Source organism: Maylandia zebra, linkage group LG8 (genome assembly GCF_041146795.1).
Source record: "Maylandia zebra isolate NMK-2024a linkage group LG8, Mzebra_GT3a, whole genome shotgun sequence".
NCBI lineage: Eukaryota > Metazoa > Chordata > Actinopteri > Cichliformes > Cichlidae > Maylandia > Maylandia zebra.
The window spans coordinates 11,959,795-11,982,023 of NC_135174.1; the positions used below are offsets into that span (position 1 = coordinate 11,959,795).

At 39.9% G+C, this 22,229-nt stretch overlaps 1 protein-coding gene across 7 annotated transcripts in view; it reads right to left on the minus strand.

Moving 5' to 3' along the window:
• Positions 1 to 3,861: 3,861 nt before the first annotated feature.
• The window catches only part of mpp2b (MAGUK p55 scaffold protein 2b), a 50,223-nt gene continuing 31,855 nt past the window's right edge, over positions 3,862 to 22,229 (minus strand). For all 7 annotated transcript variants that reach the window (XM_012922159.2, XM_012922160.2, XM_076887337.1 and 4 more), the window contains 10 exons: positions 13,087 to 13,239; positions 12,700 to 12,855; positions 11,796 to 12,023; positions 8,815 to 8,946; positions 8,629 to 8,731; positions 7,539 to 7,607; positions 7,271 to 7,432; positions 6,929 to 7,131; positions 6,489 to 6,617; positions 3,862 to 5,342 (listed from right to left, as the gene is read on the minus strand). In XM_012922159.2, coding sequence (XP_012777613.1) covers positions 5,166 to 5,342; positions 6,489 to 6,617; positions 6,929 to 7,131; positions 7,271 to 7,432; positions 7,539 to 7,607; positions 8,629 to 8,731; positions 8,815 to 8,946; positions 11,796 to 12,023; positions 12,700 to 12,855; positions 13,087 to 13,239 — 1,512 coding nt within the window. In that variant the 3' untranslated portion in view covers positions 3,862 to 5,165. The remainder of the gene's footprint in view (positions 5,343 to 6,488; positions 6,618 to 6,928; positions 7,132 to 7,270; positions 7,433 to 7,538; positions 7,608 to 8,628; positions 8,732 to 8,814; positions 8,947 to 11,795; positions 12,024 to 12,699; positions 12,856 to 13,086; positions 13,240 to 22,229) is intronic.

Sequence of the window (22,229 nt, forward strand, 5' to 3'; positions counted from 1 at the left end):
AGACATAACGGGCTGGGGAAACATGAAACAACCACAAAGGGAGACGAGGGCTCATAAATACATAGAGGGCACACAGGGGGGAAAAGCCATGAAGGGAAAACACTTAGGGAACAACACAACAGGGCAACTCAGAAAACATGGCCTAAGCAAGGAACAAAATACAAACATACAAGAAAACTAAGAACACTGGGCCAACATGGCCCAGGACCATGACAGTTAACATGTAAACACTACAAATAAAACTAATATATTCCAACAGAGGGATTGGGCAATCAGTCTGGCAAGGATATTGGTCAGTTACAATTTTCAGGTATTTCAATCATCTAAATATTTTGAGTGCTTCCAAATTTGTAAATATCACATATCTACAAAAAAATTGTTTTTTAGACTCTTTTAAGTGATAAGACATGGAGGACTCAAAGTATTACAGACTCACCTGTTCATGTGTGGGTTTTTTGGCGTTAGAATGATATTAGTAAATGGTAAACATCATCTATGCAAACAGAATTTTCCTCTCAATACTGCAAAATGTATTGTGTTAGAAGTAACAGTCTTTCTAACATTTATTTATTTATTTATTTATTGCATAAAAATGATGAGAAACCATAAATTAATTGTATGAGGATATCTTAGATTATCTGTGATAGCTATGTGAAGGGAAACACTATGACCACGATGCATTGCACCATTAAAAATATGTATTCCTGTATAAGATATGACAGGTTTATAAATGGCGGTTAAAAGCTTTAATTTACAATGGTTTTATTCAGTCCTGTGTTGCTGTGTCTTTAAGAAAGACCATATTGCAGTAAAAGCTCTTCACACTGCACCTCCCTAAGTGACATATTATCTTTTATAACAAGCGACAGGTCATGACACTTTCTGTATGTTTGCATTTTGAAATACGGTAAGCTCATGCTACTATAATATTAGAATGAGGCTTAAAATCAAGTTTTCATATTGGTGTGTCATATGTAAAACTTCTGTAAAATCAACTTTGTTTTTATTTTTTTTACCTACAGTTGTACTAAGTGTCATTTTTATGGGATGACAGGTGCGATCTGTTAAAACTCAGTGCAGCACAAAGGGAGATACTGTCTGCTTCTTCTATAGGCTGCTGACAAACACATCAATAATAGAGTGACTACAGGTAGACCTTCAACTTAAAGTCAGTACTTCAAGTCTCATATAGTAACTGTTCCTATATGCTCACATAAAGCATTATGTAAAGGGAGACACATCATTACGTTATGATGCTATGCTTTTTGTTAGCTTTATCTCTATGATTTATGTTAGGAAGACCTTCCTATTGTTTTATTATCATGTAGAGTAGCACGGACATTATACATTTTTTTATTTATGTATTTCTTTTACCAAGTAAATACAGATTAAATCATGAATGATTGTTATTTCAAGGATTTATCACAGTTAATGAAAGTCTGTATTTGACATGAGTGGATTGTGGTGTGGAGCTTTTTTCCTTCCCACTGTCTCCAAAATGCTTAGTTATAGGGAGTCATATGATTGTTGGGGTTTTCTCTGGTTCACTTTGCAAAGTAAAGTGCCTCGAGGCAACTGTTGTTGGGTTTTGTCGCTAATATTGAATTGAATTCAGTAAGAAGCACGGAGAAGCAGTAAGTCTTTTCCTGCACTGGACGTCTTTAAAAGGCTTTCTTTTTTCTTGCAGTAATCCCTGCAGATGGACCCAATTCCAGCAATGACTGAGGCGGTGAATATCCTTCAATATATGTGAGTTGTTTTGTTTTGTCAAGATAAAATCTCTATAAACAAAGGGGATTGCCGATTATTAAATCTTAAAATGGTATGAATGTGTTCCCAGGTTCCCAGTCTTAGTCCTTGCCGTAGCTGGTATACTATTCTGCTTCTATATCCATGCAAAAAAGAAAAGAGCAGAATTTAATGTCACCATACCGATGCAAGATGACACCAATTCTTCATCACCCATTTCTTTGCCGGCGGATCAGGCAGAAGTGGACACACGTTATGATCCTCCTCGCTACAGCACAGTGGATTTCCCACCACCATACTCACTGGTGCGTGACCAAATTCTATAGCTAGGTTCTGATTCACATTGCACATAGATTTGAGCTATGAGCCTAAAGGATGGATCTGTGTCCAGTGGTGAAACCTGGTAAAAAGTAACAGACAGAACTAGAGTTCCATTATTAAGCCTGTGTAGATTCACACAGACTACTAATGGTAGTCTTGAGTGACTAAAAAGAAAGAAACTGGGCTTCTTTTCTTTGATTTGTGAAGACATTTCACCTTTCATCCAAGAGGCTTCTTCAGTTCTAAAACAGCAGATGGAGTATTTACTCTCTAGTGGGGTGTGTCTCCTTGGAGGTGGCCTGGGAGGTTGTTGACCTACTATTAATCATCTGAGTCGTTACGATGCAAAACAAAGTATATATGACCCTAACGACTCAGATGATTAATCATGGCTCAATGACCCCCAGGGCTACCTCCAAGGTTAAATACCTGGGACTCTCCATTAGTTGTTTGAGTTAGCCTTTTCACAAACCAAAAAGAAGTCCACTTGCCTTCTTTCCAAACTTTCAAGGCATCCCACCATCCCAAGATGCCACCATTACAAGTGAATGTGAATGTTTTCCCACCTATATGTTTCCCTTATCAAATGCAAAGTAGAAGCATGTGGGAACCAAAAAAATTTATGCAGCAAATGGCAGACCATATAAAGTTTAGGAGGTTGCTGAATGCTGAGGCACATGATGAAATTGAGCTTAATGGCATGGATGACCATGGCTGAGATGTAATATCTAGGTGCCCCATTACTTTGTTCATATAGTGCATGTAAGCCTTTGTGGTGCACATCTATGTGATGGATATGCCCGCATGAGCAAATGATAAATGAAAAAAACAAACAGATTTGTCCTACAGAGATTTGAATTGCAGAAAAAATAAATTAATGAAATGATTAAATTCCAGCCCGCATTATCTTGAAAGGACCGCAATGTCTTCAAGAGAAAAAACACTTTTCACACAGCACTGGTTATTAATTTCAAACCTACAAACTAGTAAGAAAACCAACATAATTTTTATCTTTATTTTGAAAACACAAAGCTTTTCCAGTTAGCTTAGCCTTAGCACAAAGACTGCAGGGAAAACAGTCTGAGTCTGGCAAAATAAAGTAATAAGGCTCATTTAGCAGTTGCTGTTAAACTCACCAGTGAACCGCTGGTTTATTTATGTTGGCTTAATCACTGCAAAAACTAAAACATAAAACAAGCTTGTGTACAGAACTGCTTCTTGGCTGCACACAATCGTTTCCCATTTCCAGATGTTTCCAGTGATTGAACTAATCTAAAGCTTACTGAGTGTTGGGAAAAGCTGGGAAAAAGCTTTACAGGCAATGCAATTAAACACTGTGCCATAAATTCAAACTGAACTGTGTACGGACAGTCTAACTTTGAACTCTACTTTCCTACAGTTTGATCCCAGGCTCATAGGTGTCTGCCCAAGTAGCCCACCGCCTGCCTATGACATGTATCCAATAATGCTGCCTCTGGCACCTCATTACTGGACAACACCAACTGGACATCAACAACCAACCCCATCATCCTCGGGCAATAATTCTGCTCACCCAAATCCTCAGAGGTCACACAGATTACACTCGACTTGAACTGTCAACAACAGCAGAATGTATTATGTCTCATATATGCATTTAAAACAGTGTTGTTTTCTCTTTTATTGAATATAACTTGAAGTTTAAAAATGATTATGCACTATGCATATTCTCTATTTCAATTTTTAATAGTCGTTACAGGAAGATTCAGACTACAGTGTAGTAGATCCCTGGTAGAACCATAAAAGCACCATGTATTTCTATATGTTGCATTATATACTCTTTATTACAATACAGTACGTACAGGTTGAAGGAAAAATAACATAAACAATGAATACGTTGCCAGAATTTTTTTTTAATTTTCTGAGTAACATGTACAGTGATAGAAGTGAAATGTTACATGATGAAAAAATATAGCGTTTCCTTGGCTTTTCAACCATGTTAAGGCAAAAGTAAGCATTAAATCGAAGCCACTGATAAATATTTTTACTGTTTGTACATCAAAATAACAAAAAAACTTCCATCAACTAGCCAACCAGCAATGTTAGGTTACACGTTCGCCTTCATTACACAATCAGTGCATACTGTAGGCTACTTCGTCAGGTATTTTTCTTTCTTTTTCTTAATAGAGCTTAAGTGTTCTCAGTGCTACAAATACAAGTCCGACAGAATCAAGCAGACAGAAGTGACACGCTGTGATCCACTGGCTGGATCCTTTAACTGTCAAACAAACTAGAGCTTTACCAGCACGGGACAGGAAATGTTCAACGTATTCAACATTGAAAAGCAAATAAAACAAACTGAGACTTCAGGAATACTGCAGAAGGTCTCACTCTGTTTCTGTATACATATACATATATATATATATGAGAGTGTGTGTGTGTACATTAGGGTATCTCGTGTGTATTGCATGTATCTTCAAAATGATCTATTGCTGTTCAGTTTTCAAATCTGTGGACACAAACGAGATTACGCACAGTTCTGAACACATACAATCATACTGTATGATCAAATAAAATATAGAGAATTTGATACAAATATGACATTTGGTATCTTTTATCCTTAACCAATCTGTCCTACCGATCCAATGTAAACATTACACTACATAAAGTATTTAAGATTCAAAGGCTAAAACGTTAAATGTCCTTCAAGGAAAACCTCCAACATAGCACTGTTACTTGCAAAACATATGGATTACTCTAAGTCTATATCCACATTTATGATAACACACGCACACTCACTCGCACTATTGCACTGAACCTCATAATTACCTCTAAGTCCTTCTTTACAAACATCAATAGAGCTTTATTCCAGTTCTGACAAATAAAGTACAACTTGACCTTAGGCTCAACAGAGGAACACTAACTTTGTACAAAAAACAATGCTCTACATGAGGCTGGTCTTCTGCAGTGTATCCGCTTCTTCACCACACGCCTCTGCCACCAATAGCTGCATGTGGAAACAACCCACCCCACCCCCCCTCTGGAGCTACCAGTGATGTATCGTCCCTCAACCTTTGGCCTGTGACCTTGGCACCTTGCTGGCGAGCTCTCGGTGACTATCAGAAAACCCAGCTGACAGGCACCCACTGGTGCTCTGTCGACAGTTTCTCCAGCGCAAGCCGTAGACTTCGGAACGCCGCCTCCAGGCCGTCGTTTATGATGCAAAGGTCAAAGTAATGTCCATAGGCTCTCTTGATGCGCTCACTCTCATCCACCGTCCTCTTTAGTTCTGAGTCCTGAAAGGAGTGTGTCAGGGAGAAGTGCTTTAAGGACAGAATTGTAAACACTGTTAAAGCTACTGACACCAAGGGAGTGGACATAATGTTAAGAAACCAGAGAACTTTCACGACCCACAGCGAGCAAATCCAATATATATTTTTCAAACTGCAAAAATCCATGCAACAACAAGTCATGGTCATAAAGTTTTTACAACTCTACCTGATTCAAGTCAATTTGATCGGTTTCTCCTTAAAGGTCACCTCTTTGGGCTGCTTCCAGCGAGGTTTCTATTTCTAAAGTGCTCTCTGGAAATCATGCTACGACCTTTTCCCCATTTTGGTGTGTGATGCAGGTGTGTCCAAACAGCTACTTTTCAACTAAAATTTTATTTTGTCAGAGCAGACAGTCACAAGAGTCTCAATCTGGTGAGTAGAGTGGGCAATGACCAATGATTGTGAAGAAAACTCCTGCTGTGTGAACAGTGTGAACCACAGTTTCTGCTGCATGTCCTGCTTCAGATACTTCCTCTGCACTGATGACCTGACCCTGGAGGACAAATGTGCTCGCACAAAATGACAAGTGTCCTTGGTGTGTTTCTCCTGACCTCAGGCAACCTGCCTTCAGGCTCGGACACTCAATCGAAGACTGAGGTTTGAGATATGATCTCTGTTAACATGAAGGATTCATTTGATACAGAGTGTGATGTTTGCTTTCTGAACAAATTATAGGTCCAAAGTGAAATTGCAGCACACACAGTTCAAATGTTTAGAACCTGTCAGGACTTCAGGTGAGCAATTTAAATATACCAGCGGCAGTGGAAGCGAGTGCACCAAAGGAGCACATAAAGAAAGCATTAAAGTCAGTTTAAATAAGAAATAACTTAACTAAATAAATAATAACATGTGTTTTGGGGTGGAAATGTGCAAAGACTTTTGCTACAAGTTTAAATATATATTTCTACATTGCGCAAAAAATTACCGGAACACATCAAATGTTTTGGTTCAGATGTTGTCAGATCTTGAATGCTCCACCAGAGTAACTGATATGAGCTGTTTCCAGCAACACAGGGGTCGCATCAAACCATAGAGCCAACAGCTACATCTCATTTGTTACTGTGGGCCTCTAATGATCTTGGTAGAGAACGAATGAAAGCACAGACTTACTGTTAACTGTTTTGTGACAACTCCTGACTCAATTGCCGACCTATTCATAGCTTTGAGGACCTCAAAGTCTGGGGCTTCGATGAACACAACGTAGGGCAGGAATTCAGATGTCCGCAGGACTTTAATAGCCTTAAGAGAAAAGCAGAAACAGTACAGATGTTTTACAATCACTGCATCCCTTTGCCGCAAATGAGCAAAAACACTCAAACAAATCCAATAGAAAAGCTAAGAATCCCATTAAAAAAACACCTGCAGCGTCTTCCTCTGACTTAGTTAATAAGATGTGTAAAAATAATTATCTGAGTGGATGCAGATCATTAAGAGATCCTCTTGGATAAACATTGATGAAAAGACTGAAAGCAATTCAGCAGCCACAAGCTTTTCTATCCTGGAGAAATTAAAGTGTAACCAAATAAAGAAGGTAAAGCTGTTTCCTCTACCTGTGGGTTAACATCCAGGATGCAGATCTTTCCTGTTTCTATCACATCGTGTATGGAGCTGATCTTTGTGCCATACAGGTTCCCGTCATACTCGCCGTGCTCCAGGAAACGCCCGTTTTTGATGTCACATTCCATTTCGCTGCGGCTCATAAAGGAGTACATCTGGCCATCTCTCTCATCCACCTTTGGTTTTCTAGAGGTGACTGGGTCATTGCAATAAACAGAAACATCTTGGGTTTTTTTTAAACTGATCTGCACTAAAGGTTCAACTTCAGCTACAACAAAAACCTGCTTGTGCTTTTACTGGTGAGTATGGCGTCGTGTGATGATAGCTTTACTCACAGGGGATTGTGGTGCCATAGCGTTGGGGATCTGACACCAGCAGTTTGTTCTTCAGGCTACGACGGCCGACACCCTGAGCTCCGATCAGAACCAGAGTCTTCCTCCTGAAGGGCGGGACTTTGGCAACCTCCTCGTAGATCCGCAACTCATGACGATCAAATTCTGATCATGAAGTAATAATAAGTCAAACTGAGACAAGAAAAAATAAAATAAAATAAAAAAATCACAAGGTAGTGGATCATTTTGCCCAAAGCTCATATAAAGTTACCTGCATTCTTGGTGGTCAAATACATCATCTTTTTCTTCTTCTTACCCACCACTCCTGCACAAAGAGGACCTGAGACAGAGCAGAGAGAAAAGCAACATCAAACCTTCAACCACTTAACAAAATACTTCTGAAAACACTCCAAGAGCTGATGAAAATGTAAAGCATGGGAGGGTTTTACAGAGACCACTAGATGGCACTGTGCGCCAATACTAATTAGTTGCATACAACCAATCTGCTGCCAGGGACACCTGTGACTGCACGATCTGCTGACCGTCTGTGCGGCAGATTATTTGGCATAGGAGAGAGTATCTTCTAGAAGGAAAGTAATACTTGGAATCACGAGTACTCATATACTCAGTACTATCCTGATGACAAATTTACCTTGTCAAAGTAGGGCAAAAAATAATTGTGACTTTGTTCTGAACAGCTATAGTTCTAATTATTAAATATTGTGTCCCAACTATATAGATCAGTGGATAAACATTATTGTATCAATTTCCAAATGTTTCATTCTCTCTCTGCTGGTATATGTGGAAAACATGCTGATAGACAGCTGTGTCCTTCCTGAGCTCCAAGGGCAGTACAGTTGGACTGTCATCTTCCTCTCCTCTACAAGTGAAGGGTATGCAGCTGGCTATGACTCACCACCTGTTTTGTTGCCACTGAGCAGAGCAGAGCAGTCAAATCTAAAGAAACACGGCCTCTTTTCACGCCACGTCTCATGAGAGGAGAGATCATTATTGATCAGATTTTACGGACCGTTGTCTTATCACCGCTCCTCAATCAAGCCTTCTTGTCGAGGAGGGGTAGCGCTTGAATGTCAGACCCTGCAGCTTAATAACCAACAGATTGGATCAGGCCACCTGAGTCACTCCGATGCTCATTACCAGATCAGCGCTCTCTGACTGAGGAGCAGACTGAAGAGGTGAGAGGAGGATGAGCGAACAGCGCCAGATGAAGCACTTGTATGATATGGAGAGGAACAGATGTTGGCTTTGTTGCCGGGGTGTTTGTGCAGTGAGGAGCCTGTATCGAATCTGCATAATGAGAAGCGCTTCTCTGCTCTGCTGCATACCGCTAATAGGTGTACCTGTAGTAGCGAGCTCCAGATCTCTCTTCACAAAAGCCTTCCTCTTCTCCTCAAGTAGCTGGCTTGGAATTAGACCTGCGCTGCCACCTTCTATATGACAGGCCTACGAAGGGGAAACGCACATGAAGCGGCTAACAAATTGAAACATCTTATGTGACTAAAATACGCACATGTGGCTGTACTAACCTGCCACCAGTTGAGGTCCTCCTGGTTAAAGATCTGCAGAATGTCCCCACTGTTGAAGCTAAGCCCCGCCTCCTTACATGGAATCAGGTTATCATGAGACGGGTCGTAATCAAAGTGACACTTCACAAAGGCCTGAATGAATAATTACATTAGAGAGAGGGAACGTGTCAGTCAAACCTTTTACACCGAATATAGAATCGTGATGCTTCCTGTGTGTACACGTGATCGGCTTAGATGGTCTGGATGACCGACTGTCCATCAATATGAAACAGCCCTAGCCCATGTAAAGCCTTCCCTATCTCCCAGCTCGCTCTTCCGACAGCTCAAGCCTGCAGGATTCAGCTCATAAACCAAACCATCTATCCCAACCCCCACTGATAGGACAAGGAGTCGATGGACTGAGACAAAAAAAAAAAAAAAAAAAAAAAAAAAAACATGGAGAAAAAGAGGGAGAGAGAAATAAAGAGAGAGCCAAAATCTGTAGCCATGGCAACCATCCCCTCCTCCCCCCTCTGCGCTTGACGTCGTCTCTTTTCTGAACTGATGCATGAACATAAAATGGGCTTTGCCATCCTGTACCGTACTGCCTTTGCGTGCGTGCGTCCTTCCCTCTGTAAGGACACGACAGACAGACGGACAAACGCATATTCTCCTTTAGCCAAAGCGAGCTGTCAGTTGAGTTTAGTCGCCAGCGTTACAACCAAGCTCCAGGCCTGGACAGCTGGATTACACTGAGACTTCTGGGTACAACTCTAATCGTAGCATCGACACCACATACGCTGTGCGTCCACCTACACAGCTCTTAACTGTGCGAGCACAACCAATCATTCTTTAATGTCTCCTGCGCACAGATTTCTCTTAAGTATTTAAGTAGGGCAGCTTTCATAGAAAAAAGGAAAACTAAACCCTCAACAAAGCGAAGGCTTTTAGACCATAATGTATGCCGGAGATATGTATTCTTACAAAGAAATCTGCATCTTTTGAAATCCATGAAGAGCTATACCTGAGGATAGACTCTTCTGAGGTGCTGAATGGAAAGGAGGTGATTTCTCTTATACATGAAGGCCCTCTTTCAGCAATTTTGCCAGACTGAACGCTGTCTTTTGGTGCAGGGTGCTATCATCCTAATGTGTGAAATACTTCTGTTCTGTAAGGTTCTGCTACCACCGTAAAGATACGCACAAGGTGTCTTTTGAAGTCAGTGCCTTGACACATTAGAGTGTATAAGGGAGGGATGGTGATTTGTTGTCTTTTCAAGGAGTTTGTTTTGTTTTGCTTTTACTCCCTGCTGTTTTGTTTACTTTCATGTTCAGCTGCTGGTCTGGTTTTTACACCAAAACTAATGAGGTTAGGTTTAGAAACAGATCGTGGTTCTGGAATAAAACACACCCCTGGAATTAAACTTACCTAATGAGTTTAATTCACAGACAGTATAAAAGACAGGCACTGGTTTCTGAAGTCATAGAGTTGAGTGTTTCAGACATCACCATGTTGGTTTATGCTATCTGTGGTTTAAACGTGATACTATTGGTCCTTTACAAATGTGCATGTGTGAAGATGAGAGTGAGAAACCCGTCTTAGTGTGACAGTAACCTGATGCACGCACTGAGGCCAAAGCATCACTTGTATTTGATTAATTAAATCCCGGAATTAAGAAATAGACAGAAATAGACATTTTTTTCACACAAATCTAGTCAGAAACAGGTGTCTTAAAATTTTGTCCTCATGATATATCTTTTTCCTCAGGAGGAAAATTAAACCAAAGATATTAAAGTTTATTCTGTCATGCATGTCTGAACCAATAAATTAGGAGATCGTAAGCTTTGTAAAATCACAGCTTTCTTCACACTAAAGGACTATAAAAATACATTTCTAGTAGGTGGTGAACACAAAAACAGTTTAACTGCAAACTATCTTTATAGTATAATCTCATATATAAGCTGGATTTTTTTTCACCTATACAAATACAGGCCGTTTACCATTTACCATTCTTTTCTTATAAACGATGTTCTTGTATATGTTGGTTAGACATAAAGAATTTATTTAGTCCAGCTTCTCAAGATTCACTGCATTTTTCCTCTTCGCAGAGGCCAATCAGTAGCAGTGTTGTGTACACTGCATCCTCTCATCCTTGCATCCTATTGGCAAAAATTTACCAGGCAAGATAACCTTTCAATTTCCCCTCAATACTAAACTCGGTGAGCGGGTTTCAGTTTGATCAGAGTCTGATTCTTAGAAAGCTAATGCTCATCAGCTAACATAACCAGAGGAGAGCACTGACATCAACTAATAACTAAGCACTACACCAAGCAATTTCCTGCAAACATTTGATAGTCAATCAACTGTGGCATCTGAAATAATGAAAAAAAAGGCAAACATATGAAGGGGATCCTCTGCGTTATAAGCTGCCTGTGAGATCTTTCTCTAGCTTGCTCATGACGATTTCAATTACAGATCCATTATGCATGGGTGCAGGAAAACTGCTCTGCATTTGGATAAGTGACAAAGCTGTAATGCACATATTAAAGCTAAATAGCCAGTGTCATCTAAAAAGTCCCATTATGGTATTACATAATGATTCCTGGCACAGCGTGCAAGGTTATAGATAGCAGGGTGGATGCCAGGGAGGACATTAAGTGGTGCTTACTGATGAAAATGACTGTATACTTTTAAATCAATTGAATCTTTTTATGCAATATTTATTCCACAATGTATTCTACTTTAACAAAAACAGAAGCTTAAATGTGGAAGATCAAAGCATTTCGAGCACAGAAAGTTCCATTAAAGTGTCCTTTTTATATTTATTTCCAGCTCCAGTTTGTGACATTTAGGTATTTTGGGGATCTTTCATGTGTGATCAAAGAGCAACAGCTATGATGCAGCAGAGTTTGCAGAACAAGTTTTAACTGCACAGATTTAACTTGATTTGAAGCAAAGCTTGAATCGGGTTTGCTTTGTAAACACTCCTAAAAATGACCGACCTGTCTAGGTGTGTGTGGCTCCTGGTAGCTGGGCAGGATCTTCAGTACAACGCTGCCGCTTGCGTCCTTCAGCATTTCCTGGAGGACTTTGGGGTCGTTGCCGACCTCTTTGCCGTTCACCTCCTTGATGATGTCGCCAACATGAAGCAGACCTTGCTGGTCAATCATGCCACCGTGGAGGATCCTGGCAATCACCAGCTCGCCGCTCTCTACTCGAAAAGTCACTCCCTGTGCACATGTACAGAGTCTCAGTGTAATAATTATTTTTCATGCGGGCTAACTAGAGAAGGAGACCCAGGGGGACAGCCTGGCAATGTCCTCCACTGTAAAGTGGTTTAAGAGACGAGTGGGGGTGAGTGTTTAATATAATTGTGAGGGATGAAGCCAATGGTAAAATCACTTGAGCTGAAATTAGGAAGCCAACAGATGCAAACATATCTACTGTTATATTAGAAAGACATTTAGGCTTAAAGAGATATATTTCAGGCTTCTTGCTTTAACATTGAATCACTATTATTACACCTTATTTTTCTTTTTTATCTTAAACTAATGTCTCGTCACCTCTGACCCGTGATTGGTTGATCCGAGAAAGATGGAAGAGAGTTTGTGTGCAGAAAGTGAGACAATAGGGCATCTGGCAAAATTATCATCAAATTATCCGTATGTGCCTGCTCACCGTGGACATAAATCACACTAATTTAGCACTACAATGCCGCATAAATCTGACTTTTGTCTCTTTTTAACAATGGTAGAGAAAAATCTCATTATACTGAGTGCATATGCTCCACCCAAAGCATAAATCCTCCACTTCTCTGGGGTGTTTTATCTGCTTACAGTTTATAGTCAGGCTCAATCCAGCCTTAATGATTACACTTTGCAGGTTTTCTTTACTGAGCAGACTTACCAGGTGCTCACCAGACACCTTACGGATGCCGACCATCCTGACTGCGTCTGGAGGAACCGGCTGGTTGTTGAGGGCTGCGTCCATGAATGAACAGGGGCTCGGTGGTGGAGTCTCATAGTTTTTGGATGCCACAGAATCATGAGTCTCCAGGAGGGACTGTGAACATACCGACAGGTGATGTAATCACACATGAAGACGTAATACACATTACATAAACTGCAAAAAATTATCTCGTCTTGCTCTCATCAGTGAGGCTCTGCCATCAGAGCAACAAAGTACTGCAGCTCCAGTAAGGGAAATCATGTTTCACGAAGCTTAAAAAGCTAGACAAGTGCTGGTTTATTCAAATTAAAATTTGATGTGAGGGATGTGTCGTGTTTTCCAGACCTGGAAGTGGGGTTCCTTCAGGATGCGAACAAGTTCATCAGCTGCCTGGCTTCTGTTCGCGAGCGGGCTCAGCTCTTTGAGGATGTCCTGGACCAGCTCCACATTGTTCTCACGCACAGCTTCAAGCTTGGGTTCCTCAAATCGCTCATGAGCCTAGGATTCGATTAATATAAGACAGATGTTACTCCAGGCTATCCTTCCAATCTCAGTCCATTACCTGTCTCTCCTATTACGTGTTGTGTGTATTTTCCACTGATGGAGCAAAACTACACAATCTCCTACTTTATTTTATTTTTAATGAGTGCAGCAAAGTAGCTTGTCAAGTTACAACAAATTTAGCAAAGCAGAAGTAGCAAAGAGCACAATAGCAAACAAAACAAAACCAAGTAACCTCAATCCAAGCTCCTGCAGAGACAAGCGCACAGCCTGTGTTCATAAATGGTGACTTGATGATACAAAAATAAAAATAAATAACTACAGGCAGAGGTGTGGACTCGAGTCACATGACTTGGACTCGAGTCAGACTCGAGTCATAAATTTTATGACTTTAGACTTGACTTGAAAAAATGTTCTAAGACTTGTGACTTGACTTGGACTTTTACACCAATGACTTGGGACTTGAATTGGACTTGAACCGGTTTACTTGAAAAGACTTGATATTTTACCCCAAATATAAAATCTAACATGCATATTATATAGAGATTGAAAATGTGACGTCATTCACGGGTAGAACCGCAAAGGATTCTGGGAACTCGTGGCAAGCGGTACTAGCGCACGCAGGCTTTCAATTAAAATCAGTTATACAGCGATAAAAAGAAACACAAAAATGTCAAGAAGCCGTTGTATGATTAACTGCAATAGCCGGTCGCATGACAGCCACGGGAAGCCGACGGGTAAAGAGATCGGTTGTTATCGGATTACGTCGTTGAAGAGAAATTGTTCAAGCCATGTTTCCGAAGTAACAAAGACGCGACGGATGGCCTGGATTTCAGCCATTCAAAGATCAAATATAACGTCCCAGAACACTCCAGCTCACAGGTTAGTCTGCTCCAAGCATTTACACGAAGGTCAGTGTTTTTTAGTAGTTAATACGTCATTTTCATAACATAATTGGTGATATAGGTTACAAGCAAGAACAGAAATTGTCGCGCTATGCTCCTTTATTTATTGTGCATAAATAGTGAATTGTCCTGACACAATATTGTGTTTCGCTTCTGTTATTATGGTACATTGACAAAAACATATACTTTTATTCACAGGATAAAACAGGTTTTTTGTATCACTAATTGCCCAGTACGATTACAGCATACAGTATTATTGTCACTGCTACATTTCTGTGATGCGTACCAGAAATTATTTCCACTACTAATTAATTACCGTTGAGCTCAAAGGTTATATTAATAAACGGTTAACGAATGTGTATTTATGACGACAATTTGTGAGACTGGTAAACTTATGATACGTACGATGGTCTTTACTTTCTACACGGTGCATTTCAAGGTCCTGTACCCATCCGTCGGTAAACTGTTCCTGGGCTTCTTGCAGTGACCGGAAGTTACTAAACTTCATGAGTGTATGCACTCACTCCAAGAACCGTATGATTATAAATATGCATATAAATATGCTAAGATGAGATAGCTGACTTCATCTAACTAGCAAATGTTGTCCAGGCTACGTTGGTGATACAGTTTTTTTTTAATGTGTATATTTTTGTCATGCGATTTTAAAGCTGGTCCTACAACCGCATCCAAGAATAACATGCAGCTTATCTCAGAACTGTCGGTGAAAATTATTCTTGGAGCTAGGTTTAATTGAGCTGCATTTTAAAGAGGTGCAATTTCACAATTTGTGTATATTTTCTAAGTTCACTATTTTGTCATGTGTTGAGAAAAACACAGATTTTAAAATTACATGGTCTAATATTTACATTTAGCATAACTGCAACATTATTTTTTCGTTGTTTTTTTTTTTTAAAGACTCGAAAGGACTTGAAATTCAAAGTTTCAGACTTGTGACTTGACTCGGACTTTTACACCAGTGACTTGAGACTCGACTCTGACTTGCCTGACATTACTTGAGACTTGACTTGAGACTTGAGGATAAAGACTTGAGACTTACTTGAGACTTGCAAAACAATGACTTGGTCCCACCTCTGACTACAGGCACCAAGTTGAGCAGAAACATGTACCCTGCAGGTTTTTCAAGGTATGATGTGAGACATCAATATTTCAGGGAGCATTCATTTTTCACTTTCCGCTCCCCTGCTGCTAAAGATAGACGTACACAAGGTCTCCACACCTCTGGCTCTGAGTGAGCAAACTTATCATGTGACTCTTGACTCTAGGTTAAACCTCTCTATGGTACACCGTGCTATGCTCTGCAAACCATTCAGTTGCTACAGAACTTAATTACATGCAGAATGTTTTTCAAAAACCAAATGCAAATGCAATCATTTACAGTGACACAATTGGCAACTGCACACTAACCGGTGCTGTGCTTGTAGATTCATATTGTTAGGCAATCCCACAGAGTATTTGTGTGGTGGGACTGACTACTACCCTGGCAGCTAAAATGTTTGTTTGCTGAGGATGAGATGAAGGATCCATGCCGGGGGACAAGAAACTTACACGTAAACGCACAAACAGATCCACAGATATTCAGTCAAACACATAAATCTGTGTACTTAACTACACGGTACTACACACAGAGGGATACAAGGTTTTATCTTCAGGCATTCGAGCAAGCACGCAGCTCTTTTCTAACCTTAAGGAACAACATAGTATGAGCAGAGAGTAGAAGTAGGAATAACTGGTATACACACAATGCGATTGACACAAAAAAAACCAGATCTGTGTAAGCGAAGAAAAACATCTACTCTGAAAACTGCAGTAATAACGTATTTATTCTCTGGTGATGAGTGGCATTCCTTTTAGAAGTAATTTCAGCACAGTTAAAAAGCAATCTCTTAGATTATAGTATTACCTAATGATAAGAGTACGCAAGAAAACTTCCACATAAAATAAAATAAATTTTAAAGAAAACATTGCCATGACCTTACCTATGTGTTACAGTGTCCATCCTACCATTCATCTACTTCTGGAAATCCTGACTTAACCTGCAGAGCGAGCTGTCATTGGCAGCACCTCTTCAATCACATGCCCAGCACGCAGGACTATTAATTCCCCTCAGAGTGACAACTCAAGCTGACCTAAAAGCTATTCGCTGCAGTTTCAGAGATGCAGCAACAGCAGCAACATTTTATCCCTCTGGCATAAAATGATGCAAATACTGCCACATGAAAACTCTCTGCCACCTCACTAACTGACCTTAACAAGCCTGCTAACGCAACCATATCCACGAGCTCAGCAGAATGCCTAGAAGTCATGGACGGAAGTAACAAGTAAGAAGAAAATGCAGTGGCATGGTTACAGTAACAGACTGCTTATTTTAAAAAGTAACTAAATAACAACTAAGTAACTTAATAACTTAAAGTTCCTACTTCACCTCGTCTATCACATTCACAAACTTGGGTGTCAACGCCGCCTGCCCACCCAGCCAGTGGCCAACAATACCCTGCCAGCCTTTTATAGCTGAGGGGTATAAAAAGTAATCTGAGGAAAAGAGTTTCTCCTTTTTCTTTTTCTTCAACTGCAAGTGAGTTAGCATCGCTTTATTTGACCTTCATACATTTAATAAGCACCACCATAGTAGGTCAGGACTCTTATGACTCTAAGTCAAATATTTCTAAATTGGCCATCTGTGTTAATCCTCGAGGATGGATGGATGGATGGATAATCCGTTTAGAGCAAGCCCATGTTAAAATAAAAATATTCATATTTGGCTGAAGTGTACCGAGACTCTGATAAGTATCCACATTTTCTCCCACCCCTAGTAACCAGTAGTACAACTCTTTATCTAGGCTTTTCAGTAATCAAGGCTAATGAGCACTGGTGCTCTAAAGACAACCAGTTAACAAAGCTGGCGCAGCAGTGTTACAATTATATTAGTCTGTAAAAATTCACTCTCTCATTTTTGCCATTTTACAAGCTGCATGAGACAATTTCCTTGCCTTTGCCTAAGATATCAGCTGTAATTCAACAGGACCTCTATGTCAGCTATAGAAATAAACATAAACTGAATGCCAGGTTTGTGAGACATGAGGACCTTATTTTAAAATAATCCCATGCTATAGCACTGTTTGGTCCATTTACATTAATCTGTTGTTAGGTGGTTGCCAGGCAATGTGATTGCACCATATTAAATCACATATATCATTCAAATATAAAAATTTTTTATAAGGTGTTACAGGTGCAAAGATCCTAAAAATTGGTCAATTTAGCCTGTTAGTGGTTGGTTGCTGGGCAACACAATGATGCCTTAATATCTAATATAGATTAGAACCTTCAGGGTCCCAATATATATCACTGTGTGCCAAGTTGATGGTGCAGGAGGTCATGGATAACCACAGAGCCAGAGATTTGCTGTATTATAGAAAGATACTTTGCAGAAGCCATTGTGAGTAGTACCAAGGTTCATTATTTCAGAGCCACGTGGCATTGTTTTACCAAGACGCCGCAGTCTCATTAATAGTCTGAACAGGCGGCATGTGACGGCTTAGAAATTAGATTAAATAGCACGAGGTACAAAGCTGAAAGTGTCAAAGCAAGCGTCGGCTCATTTAGTCGCCCTAACTACTTTAATAGTTCCGACTACTCTGTTAGATAGAGAGCCAGGTGCTGAGTCAGTACCACAAAACTGATAATAATGAAGCGCTGCAACTGAATATTCGAGCTTCAGCTCCTCTTATCAATATCTGCTAAATGTCCTGTAATCATGATTCTGATTCTTTATAGAACTGTGGGTTGTGCTGATTGCATTGTTCTGTGCAATTAGCATAACTGCAGCCACCGTGCCATAAGCGTGCACACATGAACACTCGCTCTATCGTCCCCGTCTCTCTGTTAGCATTTTCTCGGTCTCTCAGCACATCAAGCAAAAGCTCGTTAAGTGTTTATAGATCCACCACGAGTCAAAGGGAATCCACCGTCCAGGAAATCCTCCTTAAATCCTTCACCAAGACTCACAGCTTGCATCAGATGAATCTTTTATGAGGATGCTCATCAATACACTGGGACTGTATGTCTCTAAGACACTCGGCACAAATAGCAGGGTCATGCTCTTGCCACGCACTCACACACACAAACATGCCTCAAAGCATACCAAAAACGAAGCAACAGAAAGGGACACAGAGAGAGAAAGGATGCAAGGAGCATCTCCCTGGACAGAGAAACAACTTCAACTTTACTCTTAGCAGCACAAATATAAGGAAAAATTAACTCTCTGTCTATACTTTAAATTACACATACTTTTTTCTTGCATGTCTTTGCAGTGCACAACGGGAAGCTTTTTCCTTATCCTCCTGTTGCTTGGGGAAAAAAGTCCAGGTTTTTAAAAAGGGATGAGAAAAATTCTGCTCTTGGCAAGAAGTGGGAGGGGAAGACGTAGTGAGATGAAACTGCGAAAAAAAAACTGTCTGGCACCACTCAGCTCTTCCACTCAGCTCCATTCACTTCAAAAAGCTATACCCTGTACCTCCATTTGAATAAGAATGACCTAGGGCTGGTTTTGCATGAGGACAGCTAAGAAATTGCATCTCTCATCATGTGCATGGAGAGTACTACTTTGTAGTTTTTGAGAAATCAGCTCGGTTATTCAGCCATGCAGCCCATGTGCAAGTATACATCGTGATGATTGAAGAAATGCAAGGATCCACACTAAGGCATCGTAGAGAAACAGCTGACTGTCACTAAAATCAGGCCTATGGAAAAATATCCAGTTACTGAATTGTTGATGGCACCTGCTCTATTATTGATACAGTAAATATTTTACCAGTCTAGACAAAAAAAAAAAAAAAAAAAAGACTGCCAGTCATGTCTGAATTTTCTTGGACAAAAGGATGATGTTGTAGGCACGACTACACTGATTTTCTCTCTCTTTAATCCAAACGCAATCTGTATAAACTGAACATGTTTATTTTCACTGATGACAAAAAAAGAAGAGTGCATGTAGAGTAAATCAAAGATGTTTCAGTGGCATGGCAGCCTTTTTCATCCTTGTTTCTTCTTTGCTGTAATACTTTAGTAGCGAGTATCACAAGGTGTAAGGTTCTCCTTTTACATTTTAGATTTTGGAAGTCTCATTAAAAACTGATGAACGCTGAACGCTAAGTCTAGCAGATTGTTTAGTAGAGCAGCAGCTCAAACCAAGGCTGGATACAACCAATTCCACAGTCATATTTTTGTCACATTTCGCAGTGAAAGAAGAAGGCATCAAAACATTCTGTGTGTGAAAACCACACAGGCATTATAATGTACAGAGAGCTTGTCAAGCCTATGCAAAATGTGCAAGTGAGTCATTTTCAATGCAGTAAATATAAAGAGAGTTATAAGGAACATGTCTCATCTCTTATGAGCACAGCTTTTTGAATAAATAAATACATTTTAAATCTATGTCTAATCTAATCTACTTCATGTTTTTAGTGATCATTAGAGTTGCTACTGCCATCTGCACTGAATAAATCAAGAATACGTGGGCTGTTCCCTTCATGTGTGTTGTTTAAATGACTGACAGGTTTGAAAGAATAGGAATGCTAATACTTCTAAAAAAAAAAGAAATATATGTTTATCTGTTATTTTTTGTTATGTGCAGAGACACATTTAACCTTTTTGTGTATTTTTGCATATTTTCTGGAATCCATTCAACCTGCTGCAACAATGAAACGCCTAGAAACAAGCTCCACCTGTGCCAACAGCAGTGACATAAGCCAGAGGTGTGCGTTAGCTGGGTTTAAGTTTGCACAGCATCAACAAAATTGGTTCCTGCCCCTGCTGAGCATGCTCAGCTGGCTCTCCCAATCTCTATTAATGGGAGTGTTTATGAGGCAAACAAACTTTAATGGCCAGTATCTTGTTCTCATTTGTCTCCAGTAAGGGGGGCAAATTCCTCAAAATATTAATGTTTATTCTAGCTTTCTGAATTAAACTTCAAGCACTTCAAACCACTGAGAGAAGTTGTAAACCCCAAATTTAAAAAAAAAAAACATGCTAATAATACTGCTAAGCAATAAAGAGAGGCTATGTGTGCTTCGTAAAGAGGTAAAATTTAAACAAGTAGGCAGGTACAAAGTTTTTTTTTCTAGTCTTCTTGCAATCCGGTTGTTCAGTGATGACGCGACGAATCCTACTTCCGGGTCTAAAGTAGTCTGCGTTTAATATGGCTTTTGTGTTGTTAACATGTTTAATGTTATGTATTTTCTTCTATTTGATCTCAAAAAGCTCCTAAAACAGTCAGTGATCACTGTTGACCTCCCTCGGCTTTTATTACCGCTAATCATTTATTTAAGCTCAGTTTTTAAAACCTTAGGGTGTAACTACAGCCCAGCCCATGCAGCAGTATATGAATGACTAACCTCGTATTGTGGATGGATTATCTCAGTTGTTCTCCTGGCTGAAGTTTGGTCCTTTTACAGCATCCTGCCATGCGATTACATTTGTTCCTGACCACCGAGAACACTCACGGTAACTTTTATCGAGTGGAAAAAAAAGTTAGCTTGTTTATATTATGCTAACGTAGCTGTGTCGCTAGCGGTCACGCAGCACATCATTATATACCAGCTAGCCCAACTTCAGTAACCCTACAAACGTTACTGCTGTTTAGTTTTCTGTCTTCATTTATGCTGGAAGTGATAGCAGAGCTGTACGTTTTAATTTGTTTCCAAAACCCCGCAGTCAGGACATGCTATATTGTATTTAGATAGAAGCTAGCGAGCTAACTCCCTGCTAACTTCTAACTCCGTTAAATGTCATAAATTCCGTTTTCATGGATGCCTGGATGTTAAACTCAATTGTTACACCTGGTAGAGCAGAACGCTGATCATTTTATTAAAGATGAAAGACTTTAGACAGTTTTTCAACTCTCAGTAATGCCACAGTGATCGTTTGATATATGGACCTGCAGCGGAGTTTAGACCCAGACACGGCTAGTGACGTCAGACTGAACAACCGGATAGGAATTCTAAAACTCCCATGAAAAGTCAAATTAAAACATGCTAGTAAATCCATCCGTCCCTTCTCTTCCGTTTATTGTTATTAAAGTTGCGAGGGAGGAGCTCGAGCCTATCCCAGCTACCAGATTGCGAGAAGCAGGGTACACCCATGGGGCTAGCACAATAATAAATCAATTTGAAATAATATTCAGAATAGAATTGTGGGTGGTTATTAAAGCTTAGCTTTTAATGTAGTCCACAAAAGTTTCCAGTTTTTCTGAGATTAATCAGAAAAGCCATGCACAGTGAATCTTAATTTCTTAAGTTTTAGATGCTTACCTGGCTCGTCTAATTCAGAAGAATCAATCTCTGTGCTAATAAACTGACAAACTCTGTTATTTTAAGCTTAGTTAAAATAACAGAGTTTGGATCTGGTTGAATAGTCATTTCAAAAATGTACTGACGATATTTTAAAGACTTAACTCCAATACCCAGGTAGCTTAGTAACCAAAAAAAAAAAAAGAACATGGCAAAAATGACTTTTAATGTAACAGTGTTAAAGCTTTTCATAGGATGTGAAAATTTAAGAGAAAACACAAAGACTTGGCAGCAACTCTGTGCATTGAGGCATGTAGAAACTGCTGAAGTTCAACCTGAGCATCAAAATGGGAAAGAAAGCTGATTTTAAGTGACTCGAAATGTGGCGTGGTTGCTGTTGCCAGAGAGGTCAGAAAGTGCTGATCTACTGGGATTTTCCCAACATTCCCAGCCATCTCTGGGGTTCACAGAGAATGGTCTAAAAGAGAGGAAGCGAGCGGCAGTTCTCTGGGCGTAAATGCTTTGTTGATGCCAGAAGTCAGAGAAGAATGGCTTTTAAGAACATGACAATGAGTTCAATGTATACCACAGTCGCCAGATCTCAGTTCAACATAGCACATTTGGGATGTGATGGAATGGGAAATTCACATCATGGACGTACCCCCAACAGATATGCAGCAACTATGTGCAGCTATCATGTGAATATCATGTGACCAAAATCTCTCAGGAATGTTTCCAGCACCTTGTTGAATCTGTTCTACAAAGAATTAAGATATGTTTA